This window comes from Dermacentor andersoni, chromosome 11, assembly GCF_023375885.2.
Source record: "Dermacentor andersoni chromosome 11, qqDerAnde1_hic_scaffold, whole genome shotgun sequence".
Taxonomy (NCBI): Eukaryota; Metazoa; Arthropoda; class Arachnida; order Ixodida; family Ixodidae; genus Dermacentor; species Dermacentor andersoni.
Window position 1 is genome coordinate 86,359,542 of NC_092824.1, and position 25,148 is coordinate 86,384,689.

General features: G+C 42.7%; 1 protein-coding gene across 2 annotated transcripts; it reads right to left on the reverse strand.

The window, feature by feature from the left end:
* Window positions 1–2,273: 2,273 nt before the first annotated feature.
* Window positions 2,274–24,754, reverse strand: LOC126518005 (F-box/WD repeat-containing protein 9-like). Of its 2 annotated transcripts, XM_050167846.3 has the most exons (9): window positions 24,565–24,754; window positions 22,987–23,207; window positions 20,045–20,184; window positions 17,928–18,050; window positions 17,030–17,142; window positions 10,877–11,120; window positions 9,576–9,695; window positions 6,145–6,309; window positions 2,274–3,112 (listed from the first exon to the last, which is right to left on the reverse strand). In XM_050167846.3, exons 2-9 carry the CDS (start codon window positions 23,189–23,191, stop codon window positions 3,026–3,028), a joined length of 1,197 nt encoding a protein of 398 aa, XP_050023803.1. In that variant the 5' UTR covers window positions 23,192–23,207; window positions 24,565–24,754; the 3' UTR covers window positions 2,274–3,025. The 2 variants fall into 2 exon arrangements, with proteins under 2 accessions (XP_050023803.1, XP_054920349.1); XM_055064374.2 differs by lacking the exons at window positions 22,987–23,207; window positions 24,565–24,754 and adding an exon at window positions 21,500–21,595.
* Window positions 24,755–25,148: the final 394 nt, after the last annotated feature.

The window sequence follows — 25,148 nt, forward strand, 5'->3', positions numbered from 1 at the left end:
TTTTAGTGGGGGCAGTTCAAATTGAGGAGTAGCAATGGGACTTTGGCCGGCAGGTTTCTATATGATAAAGTGATATGACACAACAGTGATTGCAGATATAACGGACCACAATCTTTTCGAGAACACCGTAAGTAATGGTAACTAATACGTAGAATTTCCACTTTACTGGTTCTCTGTTGTTCCATTTTGTGTGTTTTCTTTTTGGAAACATTTTGTAAGATTTAGATTACTTGCTGTACTATTTGTTGGTTTTTCAATATTTTGGTGTACTTTTCACTTGTGCGTTATATTTAGCTCTGATGTATTTTATTACCTTATTATTTATTTGATTTTTGATGTAACCACTCCCCTCTGTAATGCTTCTGCCCCTGAGGGTACAATACATGAAATGATATACTGGTACACAGAAAATGAGGATAACCTTCTAGACCAATAATCTATCAATCTATCTTGACATAATATTTTCCTTTTGTGTCCCCTTTAATGACACCAAAGCACATTTGTCAACTGTTGCAAATTTTTCGTAAAAGTTACAAATTTCGGCTGGTTCTACAATTTTACGAACGTTCAGCCAGCTATTATGAAAAAATAAATTCTGTTCACAAAAATATTTCGAATGAATTTAAAGATGGAGTGGCACAAGATTGCAAACCAAAGGACCAACTGCTCAGGACATATCTTGAGATTTCAGTGAAAATTAACGGACTGTGATTTATAGCGATAGAATGGAACATGCTGTGCATAGCTTAAGCAGGAATTATTTTAAATTGACACAGGAAGTCTAAAAGAAACAGTATGTTGCAAAGCTTCGCAGTGAAACTGTGGTACTATACTCCGTTTCAGTAGTTCCTTGCAGCGAGCCAAGGCTACGAGTCCTGAGAGCGCAAATTCTTGCACAGTGAGATCCAGTGTCTTTGTTTGGAACCCACTGGACAACTAAATGGCATTCACAAGTGGTCTTGCTGGCAGGTGTTAACTTGGAAGCTTCTCTGCAGGTCGCAGCTGCGGTTTATTGCGCAATTTAGCTTCGTTTTTTTTAGTAGAACATCTACCGAGGCTCTATGATATTGAAAAAGAGAGTTCTCCACTTATTCAAATGAAAACGTGCAAAGAAACAAAAAATTTATGCAACACTGCCATACATACATTAACTTGTATTTAAAACAGTACAAACAATTGCTTTAAGAGTGGCTAAATGCATATTTGTCAGCGCAGCCTTCATGGGTAATGGTAGCACTCCCTCATGGGTAGCGGTTCATTCTTCGCAAAAATGGTGTCTGCAGACTTGCTTGTGTGGTATAATTCCAAGCTGCTCTGTTACGAAAAAATAATGAATAAGTCGCTGTTGAACAGGCTTGAAACAGTGCGGAAGCACCGTGGTAAACATGCAAAAAATTCTAATCAAGAAAATGGCAGCACTCACGAATGTCGGCGAGCGCAACACATTCAAGTGGATGTTACAAGAGGGATCAAGAAGTGGCGCCACCATCACGTGTGACACGCTGGCTGAATGCTCTTTTCGAATCCTCCACTTCCGCCGTCTCTGCAACCCTCCTCTTCTGCATTTCAAAATAACCTGAAGGGGCTTGCCTTCTCGGTATCAGAGCAAATATGAAAAGATTTTTCTACCACTGCTATCACAACAGCTGATCTCGCTGTGCAATTGCGCAATGTTCATGGACATTGCCGCCGTCTGCGCTGTAGCCCTCGCCAATAGCAGATGACAGGGTGCAGGAGGACACCTTTACGATGTATTCGCCCTCCTGATTGATTTAACGAACGTATAGTTTCCACAGTGCTGCGAGGGACTACTGAAACGGAAAGGCGGTGGTCTCGGGTTCGAGTCCCGGACCAGGATGAAGTTTTCTTCAACTCTGAGGCTTTTCTTTCAAGGAACCCGTAAGGGTTTCCTTTGTAGCAATTGCTATAAATGGGTGGATGTCTGATTTTCCCTTTGTCAATTACTTCTCTCCACCTTGCGGGTTTCCGCAGAACTACAACGTGAAACAGATATGGCAGGATTATTACCAAGTGACTGCAGATTACACCGTGTTCTTTAATAAAAGAAAGAAAGAAAAATAAAGGTTGATATTACCTTACTCCTCTTTAAGTGTGCGGGACTTAAAAACAATTTTAATGTTCGCAGGTTGGCAAGTATGGATTAACAATGTTATGCTGTGTGCATAAAAGGATGTGCAATTTGAAATCATGCACTCTTGCCAAGCATATATCTTTCTACTAGTGCTCCTATGAACTGGACTCGTGACTCAAAACAGGTCGCCGAAAATACTTTTTAATTATAAATATACAAATGTCAAAATGAGTCTCACGCTTATTTCATAAGGAAGATGTACACAGAGATATGAATTAGAAATAAGTTAGTCTCTTGTAATCATAATCTAATTACAAGTAATTATATATGTGTTACAAGTCAAAAGTATATACCCTTTATCATAGTGGGCTGGACACTTTTGACAACAGCAAAGGAGTGTCTGCATTCATTAAATGCCTCGACAGATGAGCCAGACATAAGCTATTAAATATTACACACTAAAAGCGAGAAGGCCCATGCACAAGGCACAACTTTGCATTGCTGGAACATGAAAGGCTCGTATTACTGCTATACAAAAATATTACATTAGCAACGGCATCCTTTTGGCCCTTGTTTAGTAAAACAAGCCACCCGCATTATTGCTATTGCTTCACTATCGAAATAACGTTCAGGCTAGCCTAACCACAAGCCATTACTGGATAAACAACATTGACATCGAAGCTTCAACTGAACAGATATGTGCTCTAGTCTTTGAAGCAATAAAATTTTATGATAAATTGGAAATGAAAAATTAATTCAATCACCTGAAATTTTTAAGCTTGTCAGCACAACAGTGCATGCATCAGATCATAATTTACTGGCACTTCTGCAACTATTACACCTGCAATTTCATTAACCTCGTGCCACGGGGTCCTTGCAATGTGCTGCAGCAAAAGCTGCATATTGTTATCACAGCACACAGTTCATTTCTGGTCACACAATTCCAGTCTTGCACTTTGGATGCCAAACCTCGAGAACTTCGGAACCCACTGTTGCCAGCGTTCTGCCATCAAAGTGGAACTGCGCGAAAAGAGAGGTCACATGACAAGTTGTGAGTAAAAGCGTTAAACTTCACATGTACGTTCACATCGTTCGACCTGTTTTCCATGTCACAGTCTCTCCAACAGTAGAATTGGCAGTGTGTAGGATTAATGTGCTAATCTATCTGTGCTCGTGGATCAACTTTCAACTAGAACACCCTCGGCAATCAGAAAAATAATTTTAGAGAAAAAACTTGCTAGTGCATGCTGCGCTCTCCATTATCTTGTGAGCAGATTCTAAAAGCATTGAGGTCGCTGCAGTGATGCCTCAAATTATGCAGCTTGTTACATCCTAACAGGCCTCCCTGATTTCGTTATTACTGCGTTAGCATAAGGGCACAAGGACTGAAATCACTTCGTATAGTATGCATTAATTCATTATATCTATGAACAGTATGTATAGCTACTACAATATATGCCAATTGGGGTGCACAACCTTAAAGAAGCAATGATTGTGGCTTTGTAGCCCATGGAACCGCTACACGGCTGTGCATGCAATGAAATTTTAACAATAGGGTAAAGAAATCTTCAGTTTGTCCAACATGCGACTTTTCAGCAGCTGATGCGACAAGGTCCAGATTGGTGTTGCAGAAGTCACAGGGCTTGTTTTTTTTTTTTCTTGCAACAATGAATAGGATTTTTTCACACCTACTGCTCCAGAAGAACACACGTTACCAGGAAATGGAGGCCTCAGGAATCATCTGACATTATAATAAAGTGGGCAACAGAGGATCTCCAGGGCACCTAAGGGTTAGCAGGGTGATCAAAGCTAGAACCAGGGCAGTCAGTCAGTTCAAGCTGCTGTGGCCTGAGCAAGCTGGGAGTTGTTCGCATACAAAAGTGGCTGTCTATGATCTTATACACCTCCTGGCACATGGAGGCCTCGGCGAGCCTGAACTCACGGACAAGTCCAGGTGTCCTGGAGGTGTCCAGGTGGCCTTTTGGTGTCCTGGAGGCGCTGCTAAAATATACTAAATAATTACATGTTGTTACGTGTAAAAAGAACAAAAAAAGAAAAAAGCAATTAAAACGATGTAATCACACCCAGCCACCAACTTCTGATGCCAAGTTCAGCGCTAGCAGGCCCAGCGACTTCTGGAACACCAGTGAGAACCCTGCGACTGGTACGATAGCCTTTACGATAGATGCTTCCCATCCCAGCGTCTAGCTTCTGCTTTCCTCTTGGCTCATCCATGAAACCGGTGAAAGGGCGACGAGGCCGAAAATAACTTGCAGGGTGCGATTTAGGTCTGCCGAATAAAACGTGGCACACAATGTGGTGCGTCAACTAGGCAGCTTATTGAAGCTGATCGGTTGTTTTCACATGGCTCCTGCTGTGCGAATGAGTGGGCCAGCGAACCTCGCCACTATGGCGTGGCTTGGCCAACTCGTGACGTTTGAGATTGCACTGGTTTCGATGCGGTCTAAAAGGTCGGGTGTAGCTGCACCAGTCTTCTCGGCATGCCTGAATGATACAGAGGTCTTTCGCACCGTTGCATGTAGCAGAAGTAGTCGAGCACATACAGTGGCTAACCATTGCACCTTCTACGGCTGAGCACTGCGTAGACTGGCGCAAGCTAAACGTAGTTAAGCATGGCCTCCGAGATTGCACTGGTGCAATTAACCGTAAATGTGATCAAAAGTGACTTTGTTTTCCATTGCCCTTTCCTAGTTTGTTCTCGTGTCGCCTTTATTTCTGCCTTGTGTTTTCAATAAATGCCAGTTGTTAGCTTATGCTTTAATTGCTTACTCTTGTTTTGCATTCTTATGCTATTTCAAGGATCGTGCAACCTCATTAACCAGCCCTGCATCAAACATTGTTGACATTTACTTTCTGATTTTATTTCCTGGTTCAATTTCACAGATTGCCTAATGACATCCAGTGACAACGAAAGAGGTTCAGGCAGCACAACTAACTGCGGCTGAAGCACAAATGGCACTCTGCATCGAACAGAGTTATTTTCAGTATGTGGACAGCACGCACCGGGCTGTGAAGAGCAGCTCCCCTTACGAGGATTGCTTGCACTGTCGTGCGCACAGTGAGACACTATGACAGCAAGGCACTTTCAGTGAAGAAAGCCTATCAGCAAGCCCCGAATGCATCCACTAATGTAAATGTTAGGCAGAGCAAGGTCTGCACATTCAACCTTGGCCCATTTAACCAAAACAGCCTCTGCGATCCTATACTTATAGACAACTAGTGACAACGAAAGGAATGCTACGGAGGCTAATGGTGCATTAGGCTGCGCCCCAAGTGCTCTGCCAGAGCAAACGGAGCAGCCAGGTGTTAGAATTTCTGTTGGATCTCAGCACCACTCCCAGGTTGAAGGTGGGAGCGCCCCTGAGTGCTCCAACATGGAGCACAGCGCTCTGAATGAATAAGACGAATGTGTTCTGAGCGCTCGATTTCAACCAGCCAAGTGTAAACCGCACCACGAGAGCGTTGAAAGCGACCAGTCAGGCGCACCATAAGTGTGCACGTGACAGCGCTGCTAAAGACAGTCCCACAGCCCCATTCGTGTTTGCATAAGCTCGGGAATGAACAGAAAACGTAAACGCCCTATTTACAACAGCACTGATAGAAACATGACATAATATACAAAACTCAGTGTTAAATATGAATTCTACATGTTCACTCTGCTCTTCTGCATTTTGGCTAATGCGAAATCACCACTTGAAACAAGCTGCCTGAAGAGGAAGTATGTTGTCAAAATGAAAAGTTGTTTATATTTATGCTGTAACCACTCCTGCTGTAACGCCAAAGGGCAGTGCTGGGTCATTCTTGAATAATAAAAAAAAAATAGCAAGCCAGACTGATTCAGTTATCTGCTCTAGGAACAAGAAACAGAACGCACTGTCAAACGATGCCAGACTACTTGACGCAGTAACAAACGGGCAGAAGCTAGAACTCTGTAAGCTTTCCTTTCACTGCCACAGAAAGTTGTCCACGAGTATACAACGAACCATCTCAAAGAAACAATTGTGAGCGTGTGAAGGCACCCCAATGCTCACACGAGTCACTTGCTGCTGTTCGGGGCCCCAGGAAATCACGGCTGGCTCGAGCGTTGGCTCCAAGGCAACCATGGGCCTGTTGACAAACGACACCAGCACGCTGCCCAAGGTGTGTTGGATGCTGGACACCATGCCACGCGGTTCTGCTGGAGGCACATCCACAGTCTGAAGAGGAAAACAAACTTATTTAGTGGGTTTTAACATAGCAAAGCTATGCCTGAACTATGAAACGCATTACTGCTGAAGGCTCACGATTGCACTCCAACCTTGCCATACAGAAGTAGCATCCAACACAAGAATACCTTCGTGATATGCCTTGAGTGAATAAAATAGCGGAACCAGTTGCCATCACACATCGCTACCAAATCAAACATAAGCAAATTCCAAGACTTCATACATGATGACCTTCAGGCTGTGACCTTCAGACCTTCAGCTGTCCCTGTTAAGTGTTCCACAAGTTTCTTGTTTCATAGTGTGCCTAACTACATAACTACAGTAGAACCCCATTGGTATGTTTTTTAAAGAGACCATGGGAAAGAAAAAGAACGTACCAGCCAGGAAAATGTAACCGTGAGGAAGGGCGCAAATCGCCACAGCACGTCAGAAACAGCCCGAGTGGCTGCCAGTGCAGTTATTAGATGTCTCGGTGCTCATACTATGGCTAGGAACGGCAGATTCATGTGTGTATAGTTAAGGAGCACGTACGGTGTTCAGTGACAGTGACCCCTACCACAATATTTTGTGTACGCTTCACCACATAACACGGTTCTACTGCATTGAAGCTGACTAAATAGAACCGGCAATTGTGAAATGCAAATAAGACCCTAGCAGGCCCCAAAGTAAATGTAGCCCTGCATATAAATCCCATTGACTCCTATGTATAGTGTTCCCATCTGATAAAGCGCCATTCTGTTATGTTCCCGCATCTTGCGTTGCATTTCAAAGCAGCCGCCACGTAAAGATAAAGGTCCTGGGAGAAACTGACTCTCACATGTTGCAACAGATTGGTTGCCTGTTGCTTCAGTCAGGCATGATGTAAAGAACAGTGGAGACATTTGGCCAATTTTTACTTTTAGCAATGACGAGTGTCGCTATGCTGTCAAGCTTCAAGAGAGCCCTGTGTGTTCTGTTGGATAAAAAAGAAGCGGCGAATGTCTGTAGAGACGTAGCTTGAATCTCCGAATGCCAACGCGACAGCTCACTGCATGTCAGATACTGCTGACAGGACTACTCAAATATGCTGACACAAAAGTGCAGTGTGTGTGTGTACATAACTTACTGCTGTTCCCGTGCTCCGGACCGGCATGGCAAGATGCCGGCGAGCTATCAAAGTATGCAGGAGACCCTCTGCTGGCTCGTCAGAGGCACCATACTTGTGTTTCTTCTGCACAGACTTGACTGCCATTTTTGTTCTGCCTAAATCAGCCTGTATGCTCATAACGAGTACTGGATTTAACAAAGGCATCTTTATGGCTGATGCGACTTGAGTGTAACGAGGTTCCACTGTAAGCACATCATACTTTGTCAACCGATCAGTACAGACACAATCGAGAAAATAATTTCGGGAGTCAAGTCATGCTGTGACAGCTTTCCAAAGCACCGCAAATGTTTCCAATTAACCAAAACAACTTTAGTTTCCATTTAACGATTCTCATTTGATTATACGTAGTCTTGGTTAGCATGTGCAAGTGCATGCACGCACATGCAGACAACGGTTATAGTATTTCACTTCGTACTTTGTCTATTTCATTCTTTTGGAATTATATCTACAGCATTGTTCACTTTATCTGTATTTGTCCCCCCCCCCCTTCCCTATGTAATATTCTCAACCAGAGGGCCTTAACGGGTAACTTAAGTAAATAAACAAATAAATAAATAAATATTCTATATTCAGTGTAAACATGTATTTGATACACAGTGAGATCAGTAAGAAACATTTTAGATTTAGTTCATTATATCCATCCAAGTCTGGTTGCAGTTGCAATTCACCGGGTACCTTGACCGCCCTGTAATTTCAGCACACAAATGTTTCTGCACACTACCTCTATTGGAACGCAGTCGATACGGGTTTCGTAGTGACTGCGTAGTAATTGAACTTGGGAGCAATGCCTTTTCAGGGCAGTCGCTCTACCATGTGAGCTAACCAGAAGGCTAGCAGACCAGAGAGGGATGGCGAACTAAGTGACAAATTGATGCAAGGGGACATTTAATTTGACAAATCAATCGTGCTTAAAGAAGCCCACCAGTTGGAGGGAGGCAGCAGAAAGCTACGGTTGGGCGGATGACAATTTACCCTTTCAAGAATGAAATCTTGAATGAATAAAACTAATGTGCCAGTTACATGGTCATGTCGAAGACCAGCTATTCACTAGTCTATCTCAACTTCATAGTTCCGTTTTTGAAAGGTAAGTGGGCGATCTCATGCTATTTCGGTTAAGCAGTACTACCGTTTAGTATGTACTTTTTCTGAGCTCCAGACAACTACGGTTTAACAAGATTTCACTGTATAATTACAACCTGTATCTGTTCCCATGCAGCACTCTGCACATGCTGCAATTGTACAAATACTACTATCAAATTTCTTTATTTTTTCTTTTTTTTGTAATTCCAAAGATTAAGAAACCACTATACGTGAGAGGGAATGAGAGATCTACGAGAAAGTACGCACCTGCGTAGGCCTCAGATAGACACCCGTCACTTTGCAGCTCACACCACATGTCGCACCAAAAATGTTCCTTTTTACGCATGGCTACAACTGGATTAGGCATTGGTAGTATATTTCAGTCGCCAAATGTACCCTCTTGCATTTATTTGTTGTTACATATTTTTCGATCAAGTACAGCCCGTACCATAAGGTCAGTCTCTTTATCAATTAATTTAATTTAATGCCTCGAAGTAGTGCAAAGGCATGGAGACATGCCTCTGGATCAAGCCGAACCACCTGTGGTCCTTTAGCATACGATATGTAAAGCTCAGTGTGCAAGCATAAAATATGGCAAGAAATACTATAAATTGTTTGGCTATTCAGTATGTTGGCTACTTATTAAAGATGTGCAGACTTTGTTCTTAGGGATGCTGTGAATAGTCGCAGCAAAAATTATCTTCATCACAGACAAGGAGAAATGTTTTTGATGTTTATTCATGAAATGGCTGTTAAAAATTCGGCTGCCATTATAATGTTGGTTCTATCACCTCATGGCGCTGCCACGTGATAAGCTCCACATAATCGACGGGTCTAAAAAATTTGGACATAAAAAAATACCTGCAGCGACTGTATGTCTTTTCTTGAAATTGGTTAGGCCCTAAACTATGCTCAAATGATAAACCATTAAATATTTGTGCCAACATTACGGTTATAAACGAGTGCTATAACTTCGGCAAATACAAAAGATAAGATCCCAAAAGTTGGCAGGTATGCAACGTGCACATACCTGGATAATCTTGGGAGGACTCGATGTCATGTCGACTGTATAAATGGTCCCATCCCCCATTCCCATCCATAGCTGGCGCGAGTCAAAAGACAGGGCAGTCACAGAGCTGTGCTTGAAACGCTGCATGAACCCATGTAACAAATTGCAGCAATGCTTAGTGACCAAAGCTACAATTACACACACACACACACGAAATATACAAAAGAAGGGGGGGAGCACACGCACCACATATGGTAGAACTGAACATACATGCGCTGTAAGACGACTGTTGCGTGAGAAACAAGAACACTTTAACGGTTTGATTTAAAGTGTTCAATATCCTTTGAATATTACAGGTCCACTGAACACAAAATATCTGGAGTTACAACACCTCACACTTCCACACAGCAGGAAATAGTCCTGCAGCTCTGAGAAGCTTGGCGTTGCAATTTGAGCAAGTTCTCATTTCATTGAGACATTCTCCACAAACAGAGCAGCCCTTTATGCCAAATAAGTATTAACAGAGTTTTCTGTACTGGGGTAGTTCATGATGCTAAAAAAAGATTCTAGATAAGCCCATGGTTGCAGTTGCATTTTGCACCTTCAGTTTAAGTTTATAGTTAATATTATACAGGGACCTGCATATTTCACTGGAAGCGATCTAAGAAAGATCTTGCACTTCCTGCTGCACTGTTCTTGCTCAAATCTTGCATAAAGATTTCATTTTAGAGTCTACGTCATTTAGTCTAACACTTAGCAGACTTTTTTGCCTGGTTTTTAAGGACAAGGTTCAAAGTTGACTTCATGTATGAGAATGCAAACTGCTGCCGCAAAGGCGGAAGCATGAACTTATGTTGCCACATGTTGCCTGCCCCTCTGGAACAAGCGGCAACCCTTAGTGAAAGGCTGCTTTCTGCAGCTGCCAGCAGGCAGCTGCAGAAGTTTATGCTTACGCAGTTGTAGTAATATCTTGCATCTTCATAAATGAAGGCAACTTCGCACATTTTTTTTAAGGACCAGGCAACTAACTTTGCCAAGTGTTACACTGAACGACATAGACTCCAACACGCAATCTTTCTGCAAAATTTCAACAAGAACAGTGCAGCGGTAAGTGCGAAATACTCTTTTTGAGCACTTTAAGCAAATATGCAAGTTCTTATATTAAGTTTACTAAAATACGATTATTTTTTTACTTTGCCGTCTGTCTAAAACCACCCTCCAGATGACATATTCACATCACATTATGTATGCAAAGATGGTATTTAAAAAAAAAAGGAGAGCAAGTCCTTAAGCTTGCACAAAAGTGTCATCGTGCTGCTCACCATGGCCAACTCCGGCCTGAACTGGCTCACACGACGATCAATGGTGTACAGTCGTGCTGCATTGGTGCCTGCCAAGATGGTTTTGTCGTCTGCAGCCATGCAGGTGATGACGCCGCCCCGGGTAGCACAATACGGCAACGGCTCTCTCGACTCCCGGAAGTCGTACCGGTACATGACGCCATCGGAGCTGCCGAGGACGAATTCCCCGCCAGAGCTACAGATCGTCATCACTGGTGCCTTGACACTACAACAATGTGGACAGAAACGAGACTGGATGTTACACAGCAGATCATTGGCTTGCCATGTTTTCTGCTGCGTTGGGGAGGCAAGACCGTGGGAGAATGAAAATAAACAAAATGCATGAAACCAAGCTAGATGGATGTCTGGTCTACTACCCTACACAGGAAAAGAACACTGTGTACATTCAAGGTTGTACACAGCCTGGTACACAAGATAGTACACAAGATAGTACACAAGCTTACAGACCTCAAGGACTGCAGTAGCACTTGAATTGCTTTCCCTGCCAATATCAAATGGAGCCAACAGACAATGGAGTCATTACAAAAACAAAGGCACCTATCTTGAATTCCTTGGCTCCACTTGGTTGCTGCTAACAATAAGTCAAGCCCTTTGGTTCCTTTGATTCTTCTTGCTTTTGTGTCAGTGACAGATTTCACTACCGCCCTTGAACTTTGCCTTAGGACATGTTTTAGAGTCCAGGCACAAGAGCAAACTACTTACGCCATCAGCCAAAATTCCGTATCTCATTACATATGGACAAGGAACAACTTATCTCTCTACATCAGATTAAGAGAATGCCAATGAAGCCAGAAAGACGTGTGGAAACATACAGAAACATTGACAGGAACAAGGGAAATGTAGCTAAAGCGATATATAAAGACGTCTAATTAAATGATGCTACTTAAACCCGTCTTGAATCCCAGACTGCACAGACACAACTTCTACCAAAATAGACCTACTGACTCCACTAAGTCATCGATTTATTTAGTCATCTGGACTCAATCTGTGTTACAATATAACAGAAGATGAGAGATACAGTAGACTTCCATTAATTTGACACTGGTTAATTCGATTTTTCAGTTAATTAAATCACAACTGAAGTTCCCTGCACTGAAGTCGGTATTTACCAGATGATTTGAATGTGACCAGTCCACACGCACGTGCCTGAACCACAAGGTGACTCCAACAATGACCCCTTTGGAGCAGCACGTCCCAGCACATCTTAAGGGACACTGAATGTGTTGAACGTACATCATCTCCTGTCGAAAACTCCTATTGACAGCCCACACTAGGAAGATTTTTAAGCGATAACGGTAGCTCACAATGCCTGGTTACGGCAGTTCCCCAATTCTGACAAGCGCCTTTTGTTTTCCAAGCAAATTGGGCAGAAAATTGCCTGTGCGGTACAATTGGTTACGAAATCAAAACCGCCTTCACGGCATTCATACGCTTTACCGCATAACATGATGTACTGCAACAAAGCTGACTTTTAGGAAATTGGCCACCATTCTAAAAAATCGGGTGCGCGTTACTTTTATATTTTGGTTAGTAGCTTTAAGTCATTTCCATGTTAGTTTTATACTTTCGGACACATACAAAGTGGACGTGCATTTGATTAGGATGCGAGTTAACGTCAAGCAAATACTGTAAAATGAATCAGTGGTGTGTTTTGACGTTTCCTCTGCATCTTGTTTAATTTGACCCACCGGATAACTTGATCAATTTCTTCGATCCCATCAAGGTGGAATTAACAAGGTCGACTGTATCGATACCACTAATATGAAAGAATGGTCACTGCTCACAACAGCATGCATCATAATAAAATGCATTACACATCCTTGATAATGCATAATTTCTAAAGCAGGAAAACATTCCCCTGAGAATAAATAGCTACTTCTCAAACTTACTGCCGAGAAGGAGAAAAGAAGCAATGTTGAAACTAAAGCAGCTGTAACATAATGTATAGTCCAGGTCATTGTTGCAAAAGAACGAGTGACCACAGATCATCATCGTGCGGCTATTTTAATTTCACTGAAGAACCAAAACCCGCTCTCAGGAATCTCCGGTTACCTCGTTCCTATGTCAATTGAACCCATTTCATGCTTGTGAATTTCCTAATCTTATCACCCTATCCATTAGGAATGGTGAGATTAGAAACTTAAACAGTGGCGCATATTATAAAATACTACAAACTCTGCGCTGCAGAGCAGGAACCTTTAAAGAAGACTGGCACCTAGCCAGACACTCTGGAAGTCAAAATGCCATCTTGCAATAATACTAAAAAACATTGCATAACCTCGAACAATGCTAGGTGACAGGCATGACACGATAATTGCAGGCACAGTTTTCAAATACAGGGAGGTTCCTGTGCTTGCAAATAGCAGACTGCGTACGCAGTGGTGGAACAGCCATTTCACCTTCCAGCACAGACCTCAGCGCAGCCAAAAGGCTGATTTGGCACAATGTTGAGTACACCACATATATATGCAATATGGTCTCGATATTAACAGAAATGGTCAACAAATATAGCAGAGCCAGCTTTATGCATATCAATGCGGCATTCAGGATAAAAACTGCCAGGCTAGCTTAATTATTTTTAAGGGACCCCTCACCAGGTCTGGCCATATTGAGCTGAAAGTGCCATGCATATGATGCACACTAACAATCGTGTCTGCAAAGTATTACATCGCTAACATTGTTATGCGCCGCAGAGAGTGCTGCAATTTCGAGCTGAATGCCATTTGCCCTTCTCCTCGTGGGTGCCGTGCTCCCAGCCGGAGAATCTATGCATATTGCACTAATGCGCCTACGTACAAGGCAGTACTGTGACGTTGCTCATAGTGGAACGTGGTTTCGAGAATTATTCAAGGCAACTTCTGTTACTTATGGCTGCTTTTGCTTTAGTAGATGAATTACAGTTTAGAAAAATAATAAAACACACAAGCCGAATGTCTGTGCATTTTTGTTTTACTTTGCACCGTAGAAAGAGAGATGTACTTCTGTTTCATCTGTTTGTTTCTACGCTGTGCAGTCACGCAGGCAGACAATGAAACTATGTCGTTTTTTACCGTGTTCCATCGCACGATCATGCTCTGTGAGTCACTTGTGTATGGCTTAGTATTTGTGCAGACTGACTTATACTGCTAGTCAAGTGTTCTCATGCACAGTACACAAAATCGTGCGCTGCGTGACACGAGACAAACACAACATCTCGCATACGACGCTGTCAGCTGAAGTGCTGCGTGCAGCAAAAAATTGAGGGGAAGAAAAATGACGGTGGGGCCCATGACATATGCACCACGCGATCCTCTAGCTCCGGTATTGCAGTATTGCAGAACGCAGAGAAAGAATTTCACATGCGGAGACTAGACGGGGCAAGTGGAGAGACTATCCCTCTTGGCAGTGGAACTCGCCTCCCGAAATCATTGTTTCGCAGAACTAAAATATTTCTATCTCGGCTATTAATGAACCAATTTGAAAAATTCTTACGGCAGAATGCTCCCTACAGAGCATGTAAGAACTTTCAGCATATATAACCAAAATGTGCTATGTGGCCTGGTGAGGGGCCATTTTTATGAAATGCCTCTCCCTATGTGCATACCATGGTATAAAGCTGCATCTATTATTTTGGCCTACAACAGGTATTTACATATTCACCATGCTTCAAGCGAGCAAAAAAGCAAACCAATAAAGAAAAAAAGACATCATGGAACAACTGAAGAAATTGAAGTTACAAAGAAGACGCCCAGAGGTTTATTTGCTTCTAATACGCAAAAGTCTCTCCTGCATAACCGGGAGTTGGGTCATGCATAAGCTGTTAAAATTATACAATCACAGAACCTACTTTTTCGATTGCACAGTGCTGCAAGAAATGATCTCCACTAACAGCCAATTATTATCCAGCAGCTGCTAACCTCCCTGGCCTTTTTCATCTCCTCCTCCTCCTAGCCAGCAGTTGAGTACGCATAATTCAAGGTATTTCTCAAGTGACACTGTCAACAACTATGCTAAACAATGTACAACTCAACATCATCTGAAGCTGCTTTTTGATCCAACAGTCTCCTTGACCGAGCGTTGCGCCACAGTAGTATGACGAATATACAGCTGCACCACAAGGAGCACTAACAAGACGGGTGCATAGCGGGAAAACAGTGGAACCTCCACCAAAGAGAAATGCAACAAAAGAGTGAAAACAGCAAATGGAGGACCGATCTCATCAGCTAGAGATTTTTCCATTGGGTGAGAAAGAAAGGTCTGGCAATCAGCGCACAGTGACCCTTTCCTCCTCTCTGGCTTGTGCGAGCCAGCTATGTCCTGTTTGAATGCGTTCCCATTGTGGGCTGCAGAACAATTTGGAGAAATTCTAGCTCGTTCTGCCAAAGATGTACATAATGTCAGTTCATACAAGGTTGTTGGGGAACCACTGTGTAGCCTTTGTGTGCAGCAGTAACTACAATATGCATAAATTTTATTTGGCTGCACAGACATGTGATGTGCATCACCAACGGCAGTGTGTGTACATGTTGTGAACTATTTTGGCTGTACCGTTTCCACTCGATGAAGAGCAGCGGCGTCTGTGAATCGCCAGCATGAATTGGAAAATATTGTATTTGATTGCTTGGGATGAGAACTGAAACATAAGAGCACTCATGTACAACCCCAAAACATCTAAGTGCCAGTCATTACATAATATTTGTGTTAGCCACTGACATCCTTTCTACACATTTCATGTACACAGTAGTGTGCTATGTCTTTGCTGCCTTCTGGTGTGAGGCCGATGGCATGGCTCAAAACAGCGATCAATGCATGGAATACCAAGTTTGGCATTGCCTCTTTGTCCTGTCAAGCAGCGACATTTAAAGGGGATTACACAAAAAGAACGAGATGGCTATTTGTGAGGGCACAACTCCTGTAAAATGGTTGAGTGCATCGTTTTACAGCTCGTACAATTTGAATTGCATTTGTCAAGAGTGGGCAATCAGCAAATGTGGTCGTCATCTTTTGCAGCAGAAAGAAGAAAAAAAGAACACACGCACACAGGCTAACAATGCAGTAAGACCATGCAAGGTCATGCCGCATGCTTGGTCCATGCACTGTAGTATGAACAAATCTATAACCGAGCAGCTACCACTTCTTCGGATGCTCGCGCAGTTCACAGTCAGCCGCTCGATCACTCGACAAGCATGGTTCACTGTACGGTATGCTGTTATTACTCACCAAAGCTATGTTATACAGGGACGAAAACTGCAATCAACAAACGAGGCAGTTGCACAATGTATCTACAGATAACAATTTGAACACTTGTCAAAGTAAACAGCAGAACTTATTCCGCAGCAGAATGGTACCCATGTTGTTACGATAGTTGTGTATGTTTCTTAATACTTTTGCTGATAAGCCCTAGGCTAGAACTACAGAGAGAATGTTGCAATAGGGGCACGCTTGTGAAATTAATTTTTAGAAATATAGGACGAATCCCCAAGGAAGAGTGTGGGCTGAAACATGTACAGACGCATCATGCTAGTTGCTCCGTCCACCTCACCTGCAGCTGAAACTCCGGCTAAGCTAAGTTAAATTCCTTGAGTACGTCTCACAGAACCGTTTCCAATGTAGAAGATCCCATGCCATATCAAGCAGACCACGCAATCCTGAAAACAATCGCCAAGTATACAGTAACAAGTGTATACTTGGCACACAACATGAATCGTTTGCCCAAGTCAGCAATCGGACAGCTCATTGCTGACGCCACTGCCTATGCAATATAGTGCCACCCATGTAAAAAGGCTCTACAATCGTGGCTATGTCCGCTCGGTTCATGATGATGATCACATGGGAAAGTTATCAAGACACTAAACTGACATGAAAAAAAATAGACAAACATAACATCGCACCAAAGCATGCAAAATGTCACTTATTTGCATCTGCTAGAATTTTGTTTCAGTTGTACCAGCAAGGCAGTTCTTATGCTTTTACAGCGCATACTTGGCTCAATTTTCCGGTAAGATGCCGTTTTGGAGTAGGATGCCCCGAAGGACCACTCTCAGTGCAATTTGGCACAGTTGGCGCTGCTGTTTCACCGTTGCATATGACATTGCGCAGCCAGCCGAGGTTATGGTTATGATGTAATGAACTCACGTGAAGCATTTGAGTTCGCGGAGTCCACACTCAACGTCCCACAACTTGAGCGTGCTGTCGAAAGAGCTGGTGAGCAGCTTGTTGCCTACACAGTGCAGGGCCCAAATCCAACCCTGGGGCAAAGAAACGAACCAAATGCTCAGAACGAGCAAGTTCCGTGCACTTAACACCAAAAGGAAATCTAGCTCAGTACAGGCAAGCATAGTGCAGCAGTAGCATTTTGTAAAAATTTGCCTAATGATGTAAAGCTTTCTGTTCCCTCCGTGACAATTCAGAAAATACTAGTACTGTTTCTAACAGGTAGTTGAAATTGCTTTTATCATGTTTACTATCAACATTCTAACTGTCTGTGTTTGTTTAACTCAACAAAATTATTAGTTTCATCTCTGTCGCTTCACTCACTTCTCTCCGCGAACTCTGACATAGGAGGGCCCCATGCTGAACTTAGCTATGGGACTTGCTTCTATACTTTCAACCCCGTACATGAAGCATTTGCAAACAATAAGCATTTTGACTGATAAACAGACACAGACAGACACAGAGACAGACAATACAGGGAAAATCAGACATCTACCCGTTCGTAGCAATTGCTACAAAGGAAACCCATACGGGTACCTCGAAAGAAAAGCCTCGCAGTTGAAGAAAAATTCGTCCTGGTCCAGGACTCAAACCCGGGACCACCGCCTTTCTGGGGCAGCCGCTCTACCATCCGAGCTAACCACGCGGCTGGCAGATGGCAGGGCGAAGTCGAATTTCTCAACAACTCGAAGCAAAGGCAAGAGTGTGACGTAGGTAATAGTTCTGCGGAAACACGCAAGGTGGAGGGAAGTAATTAATAAAGGGAGGGAGGGTGGGACGGACGCATGAACAGACGGACGGACAGACAGACAGTACTCACCTCATGCGCATCTGGGGCTGAATGCAGGAGAAGGTCTTCCCCTTCTGAAGCTCTGTCCCGGTCCCTGACATCCCAAACTTTTAGATCTCGATCACGAGACCCAGTGACACACAATGAGCCATCCTGAAAAATGCAGGTGATTAATTTTAATTCATGAGTTAGGAAGAGAGGGGGACGAAAAAAAGGAGAAAGGCAATAAAGCTTAACCAGACTCAAAAATCCAGTTTGCTTCCCTACAGTGGGGGCAGCGCATGAAGTCTTTTTTGCTCAAGGGGGGGCCGTCACACATGTGTGGGCTGCTGATATGCTGTATGTTTTTGGGTGTGCAGTAGGTAGCTACGTAGGCGAGTGTGAGTGCAAGTCTGTGCATGTGTTAAGAGGAAGCTTTCACTTGGGCCAAACTTTGATGCCGCCCAACGCGATGCCGTCCGACTTTAATGAAATTTGTTGCATTTTTGAGAGAAAGTTAAATTTTGGTGACTGCTGGAAGCGAAATCCTGATTTAGGGCTTGAATGTTAACAAGAATTCTAAAAAAATTGTGAGTTAAACAAAAAATAAAAGCCCAAAGTTTGCAAATTTGTCCCTCTTCATCAAAAACAGATATCGCCATTCTATAGATTGCATGCGTTAGAGTATCTAAAGCGGACAAATATGATATAAATTTACAGCTTGTGTGAATTTGCTAGCATGTTAGAAGACTTTTGCAAAAGTCATAATCATGCAATAATGCTACACTGCAGAGCAGCGTATAATACATCAATTCTGTCCACTTTAGATGTGCTATTAGATGCAATTTACAGACTTATATAATTTGCCATTGCTGAGTTACAGAGTTATAAACTTGATGTTTCATTTTCTGAAAATTTGCAATTTCTGACAATTTTTCTTTAAAATATTGACGGTCTAAATAAAAAATTTGCATCTGGCAATAAACAATAGAATGAACCTGACCAAATTTGGTGCATAGGTTACCGAGAGAAACGATTGCTCCTTTCCTATGTATTTAGATAGGAGCGCCCACACGAAACATTAAGCCCCGACTTTCTAAGCTTTAAGCCATGACTGGGTGTTAGGGAGGTATTAAGATAAGAACACAGAAAGAGAGAGAGCATAATCACATGATGCCAGCTGTTCACACCAGGGGATGACAGTTACTACTAGTTTTTGTCAAATTCGTTTGTGTAGGTTTGTTGTCCTTCAGAACTGCGAGAATTCATTCGTAGCCCTCTGCTGCGATGGCTTGTCACATTCTAAAATGCTTTGTTCTGATAATCGTCTGTCATCAAAAGAGAACAAGTGGTTGTCTTTCTACACTGCATCGAGGACAGTCACACGAGACATGTTCTGGTGTTTCCTCGTGACTACAGTCATCACACAAGCAGCATTGTCAGCCATTCCAATATGGAAAGCAAAGGTTATGTAAGGGCTAGGCTCCAAGCCACAGCCAACAAAGGCTCGCATCAACGGAGTGCTGGTGGGACGTAAAGCAAGAGCTGGCCCGAGACAGTACATCCTCCACACATAACACACAAAATCATCAAAATAATCAAGTGTACTGCTTAGCTCATAAGGGCACAAAAAATGATAATGATATTCGTTTGTTAATGCCGTAAGTTCCCTAATGACATTTTTTCTGGCGGAGGTGCCATATGTTAAAATTTAATGGCATTTGATGGCAGTGCCTCTTCAAAACTTAGTTTCCATTTTTACACTGCAAGTATAGAAACCAGAAAACCATGTGGAGATCACAAGGATTTCTCTTGGGGAGTTCTGCAATTTCCCTGAGGCACAGAATACCACAGAGAAACCCTACTTTGTTTTTCCAGTGGTGGTGGAAAGGGCAGACAGAAGTCTAACAGGTTCTCACAAATAACTATAACACAAAAGCTGTAACATCACTTTGGTGACTCTTAACAGCCGGACGTCTCCAAGAAGTACTCATCTTTTAATTTAAGTGAAATATGAAGAAGAATACCTGAAGTGCCATGCCAAGTTGCCAATGCTCACAGTGGCTGTTCAGCTGACCACACTAGGACTTTTTGGTGCAAGGGCCAGGGATGGCCAAAAACTACTTATGTTGACTACTTATGGAAACATGATAAAACGCCTTACTTACATTCATCAACAGGACTGAATGTATCATCCCTATGTGTGCATCAGCAATACGAATGGATTTCATCTCATCCTCCCAGTTGGTCCACTGGTTTAAGTGCCGCTCCCTTTGAACGCATGCTTCTTTCCAGTCGAAGTTTTCATCTAGCGTAGGAACAGAACACGCGAAAATTGTGAGCACGTCAAAACAAGTTTGTCCAACTGTCACACAAAGGTGCTGTGAACCCTTACACTCCGTTTTACACTTAGCAGGCAATACTGCTGGTGCTACACAATACAGCGTAAATGTAGAAGCTTCACTCTGCACATGTCACAGGGCCGCTGTTTATTATCTGCAATGCTTTCAACAGAATGAATGCCTTGTATATTACAACTACAACTTGTGGATGCAATGCTACATCACAACACATAGTATTTCAGCATCTTTGTGCTGCCTGGATGTGACATACTATGCTTTGGTTGTGAACATAGACAGTGTGCTGTGGCAGCTGGTCGCAAAAACGAGTCGCTCTGCTTGCTCGATGGTAAACAGGTTCAGATCTACGATGCCTCCTACTTAATAATTACATTGTACTTTTCAACATAGAAGTATTAGACTTAATGTTACATCAAATTACATGATGCACACCTATACCTCTAATTGTCAGCTGCAACGCACTATTTTACGGTCACGAATGCGGCTAAGAGAGAAAGTCTCTCTAGGGCTGGTATAACGTAAAAGTATACCAAACTGTTTTTATTCCAAATTGACTGTTAACCCTCTGTGATAGTTCAAAAAGGCTCGGGCTCTGCCCATATGGGTGTGGTGCCTGCTCATATGGGCTGGACCCGAACTGTTCTGACCTATCAGGGAGGGCTAATAGCCAATTTGGAATAAAAACAGATTGGAATAGTTTTACGTTATAGGGCCCTAGGCTTCACTGCATATTTTACTATGCATGAAAATGGAGCATAGAGGGTTCATAAGCACCTGGATGCTTTCACAGTATTGATCATTGTTAACTGGAACATCGATGCATTCCACTCATGCGATTTGAGGGCATGTTTCTTGAAATAGGTGCTAAACACAGAATCCCTGCCATAAGTGTCATCTGAGATGGGGGCAGGTGTGCTCCTCCTCCCTGCCTTTTTAAGGAGCCAAGCTTGTTTTTAGACAAGCTTTGCTGCTTGTTTGGTGAGGGCCAACTGTGTGTCAGCACCGCACAGCTTTTGGTATGGTGCACAGGCCAAGCAATGCTAATGTTTTCAATCCAGGCTTGGAAAGTGGTACACTGCTGAATACCAAAAATCCAGATACTAATTGTCAACAAGTGTAGATTAGCACCTTGTCTATGGGCTGTTAAATAATTATTGCTGTAGTACCAACAGTAGAAGAAAAATGCATTTCAAAATGGAGCACATTAGGGCCACCTGGTGCATGGGAACTGGAAAATGACAGTGCTGTAATGGGGCAACGCACTTGTGAACAGGACAGCACACAACCCTGTCATCCCAGCTGTCAACCTGCTTCACTGCTGTTTTCCAGAAATGAATTGTACCTGCAGGCAGCATTTAAAATCCAACAAGCAAGCATTTAGGTGAGATTTTGCTTCACAAAAGCTTGTACAGTAAGTCATACAACGTGGGTGCTATCAAGGATATAGCATGGTGTGAGTTCCATGAAAAGGGTGGATTTTGATGAAGTTTGTGCTAGTACAGTCAAACCTGAATATAATGCACTTGAGTACAGCGAATTATTTTCTATATAAAACACGCAAAACGTATTGACTTATGGCTATGTAATGTAACTCCCCCATAATGAACTGGGCATTGAACATATCGCACTGAACATATCGAACATATCGCACGGCCAACACATTAAAGCCGTTTTCATGCAGCAAATGCAGTGTTCAGGGAGAGATTTGTTACTTTTTTTTTTGTCACAATCCTTTTTAGCCCTTTCTGTGGTGGTACTGCACTGTCATTTAAGGAAGTGAATTGGAGCAGGTCTACACAATCTCCTACATTGAAAATGTTAGTCATGGTGATGCAGTGAAACAGTTCAAGGCACAGTAGAAAAATACTGCCTACCATACATACCACACAACCACTTTGGTGAAAGTACTATGTATCATGTTTAATGGTGCATTCAACGTAGTGCATTCTGGCAGGAACATAGAAGCACTTTTTTCTTGTTAGTAATGGATGCAATCAGTAATAAAATTGTGCATATATGTATGCTTAAAGCCTGTGAACAATCTTTTTATGCAAAAACTGAACATTACTGATTGAACAACAATAAGATGATTAATTGTTCCCTAATTAGTTATGCCACAAGGATAAGTATTTGAAGCATTCTGAAAATGGGCTATGTACAGCTTTCCCTTACTTAGTGGACATGTCTGTCTCATACAGGCTAACACAGATCTTGCAGACTTTTCCAGAAAATTTGTCAACATGTTAAGATGCAGAGACAAGGTAGAATTCCATGGTTCAGCAGTCTTGCTGAGGTCAGTGTAAGGACAATTTAGAATCGTAGCAGTATTTTTGATAATATGGCACGAAAAACCTGTAAGCTTGACATCCCAATATCACAGGAATCCAGCTGCAAACAGAATGGATAATGCATACAACCTGCGATGATTTAGTGTCAAATTTATGTGCTTTCTGGAGCATATAATTCCAATCAAGGCAGTCAATAACGCGCATTACTCAGTGCATCATGATCAGCTCAGAGGTGACATTCGGATGATGTCAGAGATTCAACCTTGGCTGGTTGTGCATGTTTGGGTAATGAAGGAAATAGCCTGATCTTACAACAGGATACAGAGCAAAATGAAAGAACAAAGAAACTGTGCTCTCATGCTTGCCATATGCTCTGTGGCTTGGCTTGTAAGTGCCATTTCTTTTATTACTAGACTCTTTCAAGTCAAATGCAACAACAAATTGCACTCTTACAGCGCTCACCTGCTGGTAAGGGGTATGGCTTGGGCCACGTAGTGACCAGCTTCGCTTGCCAGAAGCTGGGATCACTGAGCACCAGTGCAAAGCGAGTGCAAAGCTTTCCGATTACTTGGTCAATGAACTGGGCATCGAGTAGAGAAAATATCTTGAAGAGAATTTCGTTTGGCAGTGCCTCGAGCGACGACGCCTCCGTCTCCGGCACGGCCATGCTTTCTGGAACCCACCTGAAGGAAATCGTAACGTTTCCTACACACGAACGAAGCATATCTCAAGTGAAAAAAAAATTGCTCACACCAGATTAAAATTTCCAATTGGAACAAATTGGTTTGTTCATTGGTTAATTTGGGTTTAATGGCACAAAGGCAACTAGGCCATGCTGTGTCAGTCACAAGACATGAACAAATTGGGTATTTCCAACTGTGTTTTGGGACACCCATTGTAAAAATCCAACAGGTTCGACTGGACCAACTGACTTTTTGATCACAACTGTACCCGACTGGTCTCTGAATTAGACTTGTTGGGACCAACATGAAAAACAAAAGGAATGGAGAAGTAAATGCCTCCATAGGCCCGAACCTTCATATGACATGAATAAACTTGAAACTCCTTTTGAGGAGCATACTCAGGTATGAACACACTACGGAAATTCTCTTCAATGACATACCCAGCATTCACCACTTCACTAAGAGAGATACATGTCAGGTGCTATATATATGCAAGCAAAATTTGGTTGACCAAGTGGTGCCAGTGGTTCAAGAAAAATTGGTAAAATTTCAAGAGAGATTTTTAACTCGACAGCAATAAATGCTTCTCTCCATTCATCACACTGAAATACAGAGATCCATTACTTGAAAACTAACATTATAACTGTGCTATTATTAATACAAACAATTTTGTTGTTTCACGAGATTACTCATCTGGTGACTTGGGACCAGTTGGCATACCAAGCTCCAGTGATGTCCAACTGGAACCAGTTGGGTCCCATTGAAAAATCCAACTGGTCTCAGCGGTGTTTTTAAATCTGACTGGGATATAATAATTGACAGCAACATAAAAAGATGCTAATTGACATATCAATATCCTCACGAGACCCAAATACAGCTACAGTGCATAATCCTTTTGAACTTTTGAAGCTGGTTTTTATTGTATATATGTTACGAAAGTAAAAAGCATTTTCTTTTTTTAAATTTACGTATATACCACGGTTAGATTCCAAAAGCTGCACCTCCATATATGTGGAAGAACTAACCATCTCCTCATGTTCACTACGGTAAAAAACTGCATTTCGTTGCCTAAACACAAGAGGTACCGGACGCTCGACAATTTCCTAACTGGCCTATAATGTCACTCGCGAGCTGTCAATGCATCTTAGTCCATGGTTTACTAGCATTTATTGCCAACTAAAAGCGCGCTCAAACCGTGCAACGGCTAAGTTCAGGCAACAAACTCGAAATCTAGAGGGTTTGTTTTTAGAGCACGAAAGCCGAAGCGTTAAGCACAGCTGGTTGTGTGCGAGAATGTCCCAACAGAGCCAGCCGCTAATGAGAGCGCGTCTACGAAAGATGAACGACGTTCGCATACCTCCCTGGGAGGCGCCAACTTGATCCCGCAAATTATGCGCACAGGGACGCCTAGCAACCGTCTCACATATTTGGAGAAGAGGAAAGGCAGCAGCGGGAATGCATCACATCAGCTGTTTGCAGCGAGAAATCCCCAAAGCACGGTGTAAACAAACCAAAACAAAAATTCGCAGGCTACTGACAGCGGCACCTGGTTTTCAACGGTCTTTCAGACGATTTCGTAAAATAATCAGACATCTGCCTGAATTTGTGCGAATTACAGCCTTTTATGATACATACAAGACAAATCAACAAATTGACTGTGCCATCTAATTAAAAAAAAATTTAGAGGGCAGTGCTTCAGCGTGAACAGCCCGTGGCGCCACGCGGCGCTTTACCGCTTCACTGCGAAATAAATTCTTAAAAAAGCGCGTTAAAGTATATTATGTGTACACATACGTCTCAAAGACAATGAACAAACTTGCAGTAAACAGCCTTCAAGGATTTCACTTCGTTCCGCCCCTTAAACCGCCGTCGTAAAGGTGGCAGACTACGGGGCGTCTGCTACGACGCGCACAGACTATTAGAGTCTATGGTACCATAACT

Coding starts and splice junctions, on each gene's coding strand:
- LOC126518005 (XM_050167846.3), bottom strand. CDS start 23,191: ATGGCCGTGCCGGAGACGGAGGCGTCGTCGCTCGAGGCACTGCCAAAC. Junction 6,310..9,575: donor GTCCTCCCAAGATTATCCAG/GTATGTGCACGT, acceptor TTTCCTCTTCAG/ACTGTGGATGTGCCTCCAGC. Junction 3,113..6,144: donor AACAGCAGCAAGTGACTCGT/GTGAGCATTGGG, acceptor CTTTTCGCGCAG/TTCCACTTTGATGGCAGAAC.